Source organism: Haematobia irritans, chromosome 4 (genome assembly GCF_050003625.1).
Source record: "Haematobia irritans isolate KBUSLIRL chromosome 4, ASM5000362v1, whole genome shotgun sequence".
NCBI lineage: Eukaryota > Metazoa > Arthropoda > Insecta > Diptera > Muscidae > Haematobia > Haematobia irritans.
The window spans coordinates 174,670,307-174,682,983 of NC_134400.1; the positions used below are offsets into that span (position 1 = coordinate 174,670,307).

General features: G+C 36.1%; 1 protein-coding gene across 1 annotated transcript in view; it reads right to left on the minus strand.

The window, feature by feature from the left end:
* Positions 1-353: 353 nt before the first annotated feature.
* Positions 354-12,677, minus strand: part of Teh4 (tipE homolog 4 phospholipid transfer protein) — a 38,802-nt gene continuing 26,478 nt past the window's right edge. The window contains exons 5-9 of the mRNA XM_075305036.1: positions 12,505-12,674; positions 12,114-12,408; positions 5,728-5,865; positions 5,512-5,661; positions 354-603 (exon numbers count right to left, since the gene is read on the minus strand). Coding sequence (XP_075161151.1) covers positions 442-603; positions 5,512-5,661; positions 5,728-5,865; positions 12,114-12,408; positions 12,505-12,674 — 915 coding nt within the window. The 3' untranslated portion in view covers positions 354-441. The remainder of the gene's footprint in view (positions 604-5,511; positions 5,662-5,727; positions 5,866-12,113; positions 12,409-12,504; positions 12,675-12,677) is intronic.

Genomic DNA, 12,677 nt, shown 5'->3' on the forward strand with positions numbered 1-12,677 from the left:
TATTCTATTGTTTCCATAAAATTATCCAACCGTAAAAGCCCAAAATAATTGCTGGTATTAAAAAATAATTGTCTGTATTTGGGGTTTCGTATGGAATTTTACAATTTTTGTTTAATTATTCGATTATTCTTCTAATTGGACGAAGGAAAATGTTAGCTCAAGGTACACTTGTGACTTGACTGGACACTGAATTTTAAGATTTCCAAAATACAATAGTATATAAACATTAAATTCTTTAATTATTTTCATCTTTATATGATAGTAATATTTTTGGCATTTGCCATATATATATATAGTTTACACATTAATAAATATTTATGTATTTATAAATATATTTGTATACTCGAAAAAAATTTAGAATTGTTTTTTATCGTTCTATTTGAAAAAAAATTGTACGGCTTTTTCTTCTCGTAATTTATTGTTTTTTTTTTTCTTTTTTTTTTAAATTATAACCAAAGGTTTTTCTGGAACGTCGCATGTTAAAGCCTTTTCGTCTTCATTAGTATTTTCGGTGGTACCTGAATCATTTGTAGCACTTTGTGGTAATAAATATTTCGTGCTACCAGCCATACCTAAGGGATCACCTGGACTTATATCCATATCCTGGAAGAAAAATAATTTGTGATTTTGACATTAAAACTAATCTAAATAAGGTACTAAGAAAGGACGCAATGTCATTGGGGATTTTGGTTTTTGAAGAAATTTTCAGAAAAAAAAAATAAATAAATATCTAAAAAGAAGTGATTTCTGTGTTTTGTGTTTTGGCTCAGAATAGATCCCTATTGATTTTGGAAGAAATCGGTTCAGATTTAGATATAGCTCCCATATATATATATATATTTCGCCCGATATGGACTTATATGGCCCCAGAAGCCTAATTTTCTTAAAATTTTGCACAAGAAGACCAATTGTAGTATAGTCAAGTGTGCCAAATTTTATTGAAATCGGTTCAGATTTAGATATAGCTCCCATATATATCTTTCGCCCGATATGGACTAATACGGTCCCAGAAGCCAGAGTTTTACCCCAATTTGGTTGAAATTTTGCACTAGGAGTGCAATTAGTAGTGTAGTCAAGTGAAATCGGTTCAGATTTAGATATAGCTCCCATATATAGCTTTCGCCCGATTTACACGCATATGACCACAGAGGCCAATTTTTGCTCCGATTTAGTTGAAATTTTGCACAGGGAGTAGAATTAGTATTGTAGCTATGCGTGCCAAATTTTGTATAAATCGGTTCAAATTTAGATATATCTCCCATATGTAGCTTTCGCCCGATTTACACTCATATGACCACAGAGGCCAATTTTTTGCTCCGATTTAGTTGAAATCTTGCACAGGGAGTAGAATTAGCATTGTAGCTATGCGTGCCAAATTTGGTTGAAATCGGTTTAGATTTAGATATATCTCCCATTAGAGTCATTTTTACAACTTTTCGACTAAGCAGTGGCGATTTTACGAAGAAAGTGTTGGTATTTTGACCATTTTTGTCGAAATCAGAAAAATATATATATGCGAGCTATATCTAAATCTGAACCGATTCCAAATTTGGCACGCATAGCTACAATGCTAATTCTAGTCCCTGTGCAAAATTTAAACTAAATCGGAGTTAAAAATTGGCCTCTGTGGTCATATGAGTGTAAATCGGGCGAAAGCTGTATATGGGAGATATATCTAAATCTGAACCGATTTCAACCAAATTTGGCACGCATAGCTACAATGGTAATTCTACTCCCTGTGCAAAATTTCAACTAAATCGGAGCAAAAAATTGGTCTCTGTGGTCATATGAGTGTAAATCGGGCGAAAGCTGTATATGGGAGATATATCTAAATCTGAACCGATTTCAACGAAATTTGGCACGCATAGCTACAATGGTAATTCTACTCCCTGTGCAAAATTTCAACTAAATCGGAGCAAAAAATTGGTCTCTGTGGTCATATGAGTGTAAATCGGGCGAAAGCTATATATGGGAGCTCTATCTAACTCTGAACCGATTTTCACCAAATGTGGCACACTTGACTATAGTACTAATTGTTCTTTTTGCGCAAAAGTTTAAGCAAATTAGGGTAAAACTCTGGATTCTGGGACCGTATTAGTCCATATAGGGCGAAGGTTATATATGGGAGCTATATCTAAATCTGAACCGATTTCTTTCAAAATCAATAGGGTTCTATTCTGAGCCAAAACACATACTTGTGCCAAATTTGAAGTCGATTGGACTAAAATTGCGACCTTTGATTACAAAAGTGTGTTCACGGACAGACGGACATGGCTATATCGACTCAGGAGCCCACCCTGAGCATTTTTGCCAAAGGCACCATGTGTCTATCTCGTCTCCTTCTGGGTGTTGCAAACATATGCACTAACTTATAATACCCTGTTCCACAGTGTGGCGCAGGGTATAAAAAATAGTGCAAATTGTTTAGATTTTGCCGAAAAAATGCTAAATCCTTTTTAGAAAAATTGCGAATTTTTGAAAATATTTGATGTCAAACGTTCCAGACGAGCGAATAATGCATTAAAAATCATAAAAATTTAAAAATTATTTATTTTATTTATTTATTAAAAAGTAGTTTGGATCCCCAATCTGTGATCCGGAAGTGGTGCAAGCTTGGATCATCTCCAATGAATTTTACATGGGCTTGTCATGGGACGGAAGTACTCCCTTTTTGGATCCTTTGCATTGCTTTAGAAGTTGTGCCCTGGAAGTTTGAATGAAGAATGAAGAAATTTAAAAGCGAAAAATATATTTTTTTCCAACCAATTGCATTTTTTTAACCATATTTTTTATTACACTATTATTTTCCTATTATCTAATTTTTTACAATTTGAAAAACTTTTTCGGTCCAACCAGGAGTTGAAGCCGGGTTTGATGGAACGCCATTGAACATAAAGCGTCGAAAGGTCAATTCAAATGTTTGTGATATGATCGTAATACGACACCAAGGAATAACATTCTAATTGTTTCTCGAGATGTTATTTATAAGTATGAACGAATAAAATATAATCTACCAAACTTTGAAGAAGATTTTACCAAAAAACTACCAAACCAAAAATTCTTGTTTAGCAAAATTTTATTTCTATAGAAAATGTTGTGAAATTTTATTTTTATAGAAAGTGTTGTCAAAATTTGATTTCTATAGAAAATTTTTATTTTTATAGAAAATTGTGTCAAAATTTTATTTTTATAGAAATTTTGTTTTTTAGAAAATGTTGTCAAAACTTTATTTCTATAGAAAATGTTATCAATATTTTATTTCTATAGAAAATTTTATCAAAATTTTAATTCTAAAGAAAATTTTGTCAAAGTTTATTTCTATAGAAAATTTTGTCAAATTTTTATAGAAAATTATGTCAAAATTTTATTTCTATAGACAATGTTGTCAAAATTTTATTTCTATAGAAAATTATGTAAAAATTTTGTGAAATTTTATTTTTATAGAAAATATTGTCAAAATTTTATATCTATAGAAACTGTTGCCAAAATTGTATTAACAAAATTTCAAACATTTATTTGTATAGAAATGTTTTTCAAAATTTTATTTCTATAGAAATTTTTTTCAAAATTTTATTTCGATAGAATTTTTTTTCACAATGTTATTTCTATAGTAAAATAAAAAAAATTGTGAAATACCTGCTGGTTGGTGAGGGATATTTTGAAAAATCTACCAAATCATAAGGAATTGTACCAATCTACCAAACAGTAAAAAATATACCATTTTTGATAGAATTCCTGGTTCAAACCCGAAAAAGTCAAATTGTAAAAAAAGATAATTGGAATATAAAAAAGTGTAAAATATGTTGTTGTAAATTCAACTTCTAAGGCAATGCAAAGGATCCGGAAACGAAGTACTTTCGTCATGACAAGCCCAAGTAAAATTCATTGGAGATGATCCAAGTTTGCACTACTTTCGGATCACAAGTTGGGGATCCAAACTACTTTTTTGGGAGCTCTTTTTTAGCTGGGACTCTCTTGTTATCTCTATCTAAATATATATATGTTTATAAGCAAACTCTAAATTAATATATGTTAGCATCCGCACCACACTGTGGAACAGGGTGTTATAAGTTAGTGCATATGTTTGCAACACCCAGAAGGAGACGAGATAGACACATGGTGTCTTTGGCAAAAATGCTCAGGGTGGGCTCTTGAGTCGATATAGCGATGTCCGTCTGTCCGTGAACACATTTTTTTAATCAAAGTCTAGGTCGTAGTTTTAGTCCAATCGACTTCAAATTTGGCACAAGTATGTGTTTTGGCTCAGAATAGATTCCTATTGATTTTAGAAGAAATCGGTTCAGATTTAGATATAGCTCCCATATATATCATTCGCCCGATATGGACTAATACGGTCCCAGAAGCCAGAGTTTTACCCCAATTTGGTTGAAATTTTGCAATAGGAGTACAAGTAGTAGTGTCGTCAAGTGTGCCAGATTTTATTGAAATCGGTTCAGATTTAGATATAGCTCCCATATATATCTATCGCCCAATATGGACTAATACGGTCCCAGAAGCCAGAGTTTTACCCCAATTTGGTTGAATTTTTGCACTAGGAGTACAATTAGTAGTATAGCTATGCGTGCCAAATTTGGTTGAAATCGGTTCAGATTTAGATATATCTCCCATATATAGCTTTCGCCCGATTTACACTCATATGACCACAGAGGCCAATTTTTAACTCCGATTTAGTTGAAATTTTGCACAGGGAGTAGAATTAGCATTATTGCTATGCGTGCCAAATTTGGTTGAAATCGGTTCAGATTTGTATATAGCTTCCATATATAGCTTTCGGCCGATTTACACACATATGACCACAGAGGCCAATTTTTTGCTCCGATTTAGTTGAAATTTTGCACAGGGAGTAGAATTAGCATTGTAGCTATGCGTGCCAAATTTAGTTGAACTCGGTTCAGATTTAGATATATCTCCCATATATAGTTTTCGCCCGATTTACACTCATATGATCACAGAGGCCAATTTTTAACTCCGATTTAGTTGAAATTTTGTACAGGGAGTAGAATTAGCGTTGCAGCTATGCGTGCCAAATTTGGTTGAAATCGGTTCAGATTTAGATATAGCTCCCATATATATGTTTTTCCGATTTCGACAAAAATGGTCAAAATACCAACATTTTACTTGTTAAATCGCCACTGCTTAGTCGAAAAGTTGTACAAATGACTCTAATTTTCCTAAACTTCTAATACATATATATCGAGCGATAAATCATAAATAAAGTTTTGCGAAGTTTCCTTAAAATTGCTTCAGATTTAAATGTTTCCCATATTTTTTTACTAACATTGTGTTCCACCCTAGAGCATTAGTCGACTTAAATTTTGAGTCTACAGATTTTGTAGAAGTATTTGGGGCAAACTTTTATATATAGCCCCCAACTCATTTGACGGATGTGATATGGTATCGAAAATTTAGATCTACAAAGAGGTGCAGGGTATAATATAGTCGGCCCCGCCCGACTTTAGACTTTCCTTACTTGTTTTAGTATAAATTTACCTCTAAATTTGTCAATTGATTAAGATTTTCATTTGCTTCCAGAGTTTCCTGTTGCCTTGCTCGCATACTTTTCCTCGTTGAATAAACATTGTCGTCATCATCATCATCTTCGGCTGCACAAACACAACGCATTTTTGCATCATCACCAACCTAATTGAAAAAAAAAGGTTTAAGAATTTATTGAACATCCAATTAAGCAACTAAAATATTTCTTACCTTTACTGATTTCGTTATGATAATCAAGGATATCGATGATATGACAAATAGAACTATTGGTACGATTAAGGAGAATAATAACTCATTGTAAACTTTTTTAAGATCGTATCTCGAGGTGACAAATTCCACATTCGGATCCTGAAATAAAAAAATAGAAATTAATAATGAATAAAGATTTCAAATGAAAATCTTTTTGGATTAAATCACGAAAGTAATAAACTTCAGCAGATTCCTTAATTTGTCCTTGGAATCACTCTTTATTTCCGATGGCTGGAAAACGTGTAGGTTAGGTTAGGTGAGGTGGCAGCCCGATGTATCAGGCTCACTTAGACTATTCAGTCCATTGTGATACCACATTGGTGAACTTCTCTCTTATCACTGCACGCAAAAAAATAATTCTTTCCTCCCAAACGAAATTTTAGACAAACAAAGTTCGTTTCTCATTTGCTTTTCGCTGTAAGGAAGTGTATTTGGAAGAAAAGTATATACTTTTTGTGATAAACGTTTATTCTTTTCCAGGATGTAAAAACAATTTCATAAAGACTAGCTCAAAAAAAAAAAAAAAAAAAAAACATTATTTTCTTGCTAATTGCATTGTCCCTCACATGTTTCTCACATCCACGAGGATTTTTAGTTCTTAACACCTTTTCCTGTAATATTAACAATGTAGGAGAAATTATACGATTTTATAAATCTTTTTTTACCTTTCGCCTGGACGGAGAATCGAACCGCGGACCATGCACATTGTAAGCCAACACACTAACCACTGAGCTATGTACCTGTTATGGTCATCAATAGATAAATATCCATATAAGTTATATTTATATAGCATAGCTTGCGGCGCCGACGAACCGAATAAACAAAGTTTATTTAACAGAAACAAACATTTAGTTTGGCACCGTGGAGCAGTGGTAGCTACGTCCGACTCTCATGCCAAGGGTCGTGGGTTCGATCCCTGCTTCGGCCAAAGTTTTTTTTTTGCTTTTGTTTTTTGACATATATTCCAGATATATTCGGAAGATTCCGAAAAAATGTTCAACATTACATTGTACTATATTAAATTTTGAACTGTAAAATGTGTCTTATTAAAGACCTAAAGTCAGAAAAGAACAGTATTTGATATAAACGAAATGGACTGTGTTGTTATTTCAAAAATAACTTTTTTTATTGAAAAAATAAAAATTTTGTAACAAACGAATTTTTTTGGTGATAAAAGTTTAAAATTTTCGAAGCAATTCAAAAAACTCTAACAAAAGAAAAACGTTTTCGGTACACGTTTTCCAAACGTTTTTTTTCTTTGCGTGTGAGTGCTACCCGATTCCATGTTAAGCTCAATGACAAGGGACTTCCTTTTTATAGCCGAGTCCGAACGGCGTTCCACATTGCAGTGAAACCACTTAGAGAAGCTTTGAAACCCTCAGAAATGTCACCAGCATTACTGAGGTGGGATAATCCACCGCTGAAAAACTTTTTAGTGTTCGGTCGAAGCAGGAATCGAACCCACGACCTTGTTTATACAAGGCGGGCATGCTAACCATTGCACCACGGTGGCTCCCGTAGGTGATTCCACTACTGAAGCCACACATAGACTCGGGCAAGGGTGAATTGTACTGACCGATTTGCCTTTTCTCGCCAGTAGCTAAGACCCTTGACACTACTCACTACTGCGGGCGTCAGGCATACGTGGAATGTAGGGATTGAAAATCGAGACCTCCAAGAGTGAAATAGGCAGTTCCTTAAGATGAGGTGATATCAACGACACTGTTCAACCTGTACCTATCAGATATTCCACTACCGCATGACATCCTTGTACTTACAAATATGGCATCTGCGATCGACATGTACATATCTGATCTTATCAGTTATTTCATTGCCACCAAACCCTCAGCCACGCCATTCACTGCATGGATGGCAGAAGTAAGCAGGCAGTTGAATTTTCAGAGTCAGTGATGCCAACTCCCGAAGGGTAAAAATCACCAAAAATAAATTCGAATATACCAGTTTCCACCACAAAAACTACTCCTCCTACTACAGCCTCCTAAATTTCAATGTGCTAAAAAAACACAAAGATGTATTATAGAATTGTTGGGTATTGATTTGATTTGAAGCACTTTTAATTTTATAAAATTATGAACCTCTATCCAAGTGTATAAAGGGTGATACTGTCAAAATTTGGTCAAGGGAAAACGCGTGTAAATCGGTGAAATTGTTTATTTAAAAAATCAAATTAAATTTCTTTTTCAAGTTCAATTAGTATAAAATTGAGGAAAAATATTCAGTTAGGCTTTCGCTTTTCCAAATCCGAATTGCCGGGCCTCACGCTTGACACCTGCCATCAGATTTTGTACAGCCACCTTGTCCACCTTCTTCGCCGCAGAAAGCCAGTTTGCCTTGAACTGCTGCTCGTCCTTAGCAGCTTTTTTGGTCTTCTTTAGGTTCCGCTTGACAATAGCCCAGTATTTCTCAATTGGGCGGAGCTCTGGCGTGTTGGGAGGGTTCTTGTCCTTGGGAACCACCTGTACGTTGTTGGCGGCGTACCACTCCATGGCCTTTTTACCGTAATGGCAAGATGCCAAATCCGGCCAAAACAGTACGGAACAACCGTGTTTCTTCAGGGAAGGCAGCCGACGTTTATTCAAACACTCTTTCACGTAAATTTCTTGGTTGACAGTCCCGGAAGCTATGAAAATGCTGCTTTTCAAGCCACAGGTACAGATGGCTTGCCAAACCAGATATTTCTTTGCGAACTTTGACAGTTTTATGTGCTACCTTTCCCCTTCCTTTTGCCGTATAAAACTCCTGTCCCGGAAGCTGCTTGTAGTCGGCTTTGACGTAGGTTTCGTCGTCCATTACCACGCAGTCAAACTTCGTCAGCATCGTCGTGTACAGCCTCCGGGATCGCGCTTTGGCCGACGTTTATTCAAACACTCTTTCACGTAAATTTCTTGGTTGACAGTCCCGGAAGCTATGAAAATGCTGCTTTTCAAGCCACAGGTACAGATGGCTTGCCAAACCAGATATTTCTTTGCGAACTTTGACAGTTTTATGTGCTACCTTTCCCCTTCCTTTTGCCGTATAAAACTCCTGTCCCGGAAGCTGCTTGTAGTCGGCTTTGACGTAGGTTTCGTCGTCCATTACCACGCAGTCAAACTTCGTCAGCATCGTCGTGTACAGCCTCCGGGATCGCGCTTTGGCCGTCGTATTTTGTTTATCATCGCGATTTGGAGTCACTACCTTCTTGTAAGTCGATAGTCCGGCTCGTTTTTTGGCTCGATGCACGGTTGTAGACGATACACCCAGCTTGTTTGCGGCATCTCGGAGAGAGAGAGGTCAGGGTTTCGCTTGAAACTACCGGCAACTCTCTTTGTCGTCTCAGCGGCTTCCGGTTTTCGATTTCCCCCCGATCCAGACTTCCTAGCTGTCGACAAACGTTCCCCAAACACTTTAATTACATTTGTAACGGTTGGCAACTTTTAGCGATTTTGCCAGCTTTGCGTGCGAGTAGCTCGGATTTTCGCGATGCGCGAGCAAAATTTTGATACGCTGCTCTCCTTGCTTGGACGGCATTTTGACAACTGAAGAGTGAATTCTAAAATCAAAATAGGAGCAACATTCTACACACACACACCTTCAAAATGAGGGGTGTTCAGGTTTTTTAAATGCAAAATTGAAATTTTGACCGTATCGCCCTTTACTCCATAGACAGGTTCTCATGATCCAGTAAGGGACAAACTCTTAGGAACCTGTTTCATTTTAAACATCCGAATCGCACCAGAAAGAACAAGTTTTTCGAATATGTTGAACAATAGATAATACACAAGCAAATACACAAAACCTAAATTTAAAAGAAAATTGTGTCTTAAAAGTATCCTTACTTGTATTCTCCCCTTCTTTGGCTCGGAATCAATACCAAATTTTTTAAAGTAAAGACAAAATCTTTGGAACCGAGTATGCTTTTTGTTCAGTGTGTATTAAAGTTTCAGGAGATTATATTGAAAAATAAAAATATTTTTGAAAAACTAACTATTTTCTTTCATTGATAGGCTAAGAAGTTTCCGAACCGCCCTCGTAGTTCTCATATAACAGGTTGGCTGATAAGCCCCCAGTCTAACACATTTTTTTGTCAAAATTCGTTTTTATTATTCAACATAGTTCCCTTCAAGAGCGATACAACGATTATAACGATCTTCCAATTTTTTGATACCATTTTGGTAGTACTCCTTCGGTTTTGCCTCAAAATAGGCCTCAGTTTCGGCGATCACCTCTTCATTGCAGCCAAATTTTTTCCCTGCGAGCATCCTTTTGAGGTCTGAGAACAAGAAAAAGTCGCTGGGGGCCAGATCTGGAGAATACGGTGGGTGGGGAAGCAATTCGAAGCCCAATTCATGAATTTTTGCCATCGTTCTCAATGACTTGTGGCACGGTGCGTTGTCTTGGGGGAACAACACTTTTTTCTTCTTCATATGGGGCCGTTTTGCCGCGATTTCGACCTTCAAACGCTCCAATAACGCCATGTAATAGTCACTGTTGATGGTTTTTCCCTTCTCAAGATAATCGATAAAAATTATTCCATGTCCATCCCAAAAAACAGAGGCCATTACTTTGCCAGCGGACTTTTGAGTCTTTCCACACTTCGGAGACGGTTCACCGGTCGCTGTCCACTCAGCCGACTGTCGATTGGACTCAGGAGTGTAGTGATGGAGCCATGTTTCATCCATTGTCACATATCGACGGAAAAACTCGGGGTTTATTACGAGTTATCAGCTGCAAACACCGCTCAGAATCATCAACACGTTGTTGTTTTTGGTCAAATGTGAGCTCGCGCGGCACCCATTTTGCACAGAGCTTCCGCATATCCAAATATTGATGAATGATATAACCAACACGTTCCTTTGATATCTTTAAGGCCTCTGCTATCTCGATCAACTTCATTTTACGGTCATTCAAAATCATTTTGTGGATTTTTTTGATGTTTTCGTGGGTAACCACCACTTTCGGGCGTCCACTGCGTTCACCGTCCTCCGTGCTCATTTCACCACGCTTGAATTTTGCATCAATTATTGTTTATTTCCCTGGGGCAGAGTCCGAAAACTCATTATTAAGGCAAGTTTTTGCTTCCACCGTATTTTTTCCCTTCAGAAAACAGTATTTTATCAAAACACGAAATTCCTTTTTTTTTCCATTTTTTTCACAATTGCTTCACAAAAGACGCTCTATCTCACACACTAATTGACTTACAGACGTCAAATTTTGACACGAATCATTTGAAGGTTGGTACTATATAAAAATAATATGCATTTAATACTAGCGACGCCATCTATGTGTCAGACCGGGGACTTATCAGCCAACTGGAAATTTTGCACAAGGAGAACAATTAGTACTATAGTCAAGCATGTGAAATTTGAGTGAAATCGGTTAAGATTTAGATATAGTTCCCATATATATCTTTCGCCCGATTTAGACACATATAACCATAGAGACAAAAGATTTACTCGGATTTGAAATTTTGCACAGAGTGTAGAATTAAGGTTCTTGATGTGCATGCTAATTTTGGTTGGAATCGGTTCAGATTTAGGTATAGCTCCCATATATTTCTTTCGCCCGATTTTGGGTAATATGATCACAGAGGTCAAAGTTATAATTCAATTTACATGATTACGTGCACAGGGAGTAGAATTAATATTGTAGCTATGCCTGCCAAATTAGATTGAAATCGGTTCAGATTTTGATATAGCTTCCATATATATGTTTTTCCGATTTGAGCAAACATTTTCCGCATAAAAACACCACTGTTAAGTCGAAAACTTGTAGGAATGACCCACATTTTCCTATACTTCCAATACACATCTATCGACCGATAAATCATAAATACACTTTTGGGAAGTTGCCTCAAAATTGGTTCAGATTTAAATGTTTCCCTTATTTATTATTGCCGACTACAATTTTAGGTCTATAGATTTTGTAAAAGTCTAAAAAATTGTTGTTCAGATTGGGTCAGATTTGAATATATAGCACCCAACACATTTGACGGATTTGATATAAATAGTATCGAAAATGTGGATTTAAAAAGTGGTGCAGGATATAATATAGTCGGCCCCGCCCGACTTTAGACTTTACTTACTTGTTTTATTTAACCCTCTAATGCCCCAATTTTTTTGCCAGCTGATTAAATTTTCAATGTTAAAGCAAGAGAACTAAGCAAGAAAAATTTATACGGTAAAATTCAGCATATGCTGCAAAGCCTCTTGAATACTTTCAAATAAGTTTTCTTTTTATTTTGCCCATTTTTGTTGTCTTAAGGTGTGTTTAACTAAAAGTTTCCTTATTAAATGAAGCCTGGGCATTAGAGGGTTAATTCACTCTTGTGACACGGCAGGTGAGCTTACCTTATTGTAATAACATTGATATCTGGATACGGCGGTTCTATTATCACCATCACTACCATGCCTAGCATGAAATTCCTTGCATTCATTTTTCAGTGTATTCACACATCCCTCCAAATTGATGAATAATTTTTTTGATTTATATATAGTCAAATTTTGTTGATTTGGCAAAAATCGTTGCTCCGGATCAACGGGCACAGTACTCTCATCGTAAATTTTCCAAAATTGCGTAAAATTCATATAAGAGGGTGGCAAGGAGCCCGGTGGCAAAAGGGTACCATTCAAACAATCCTTGGCTCTAAATGGAATGGGAAATAAATTGTTTTGTTATTGGCATTAAAAGTAAAAGTAAACAATAAAACAAGAAATGCAAAATTCTCTCTGACTTTCTCACATTATTATCTTGGTGGTCGGGTCATCTTCCACCAAAGCACAATTAGCCAAAAGTATGCCATCATTTTTATTCCAAAATTCTATAGGATTTATTCGAACACCCGGCTCATTACCTCGAGCCTCATTAAATGCCACAGCACTTTCACATTCACCAGTTATTATGCTATTATCCTA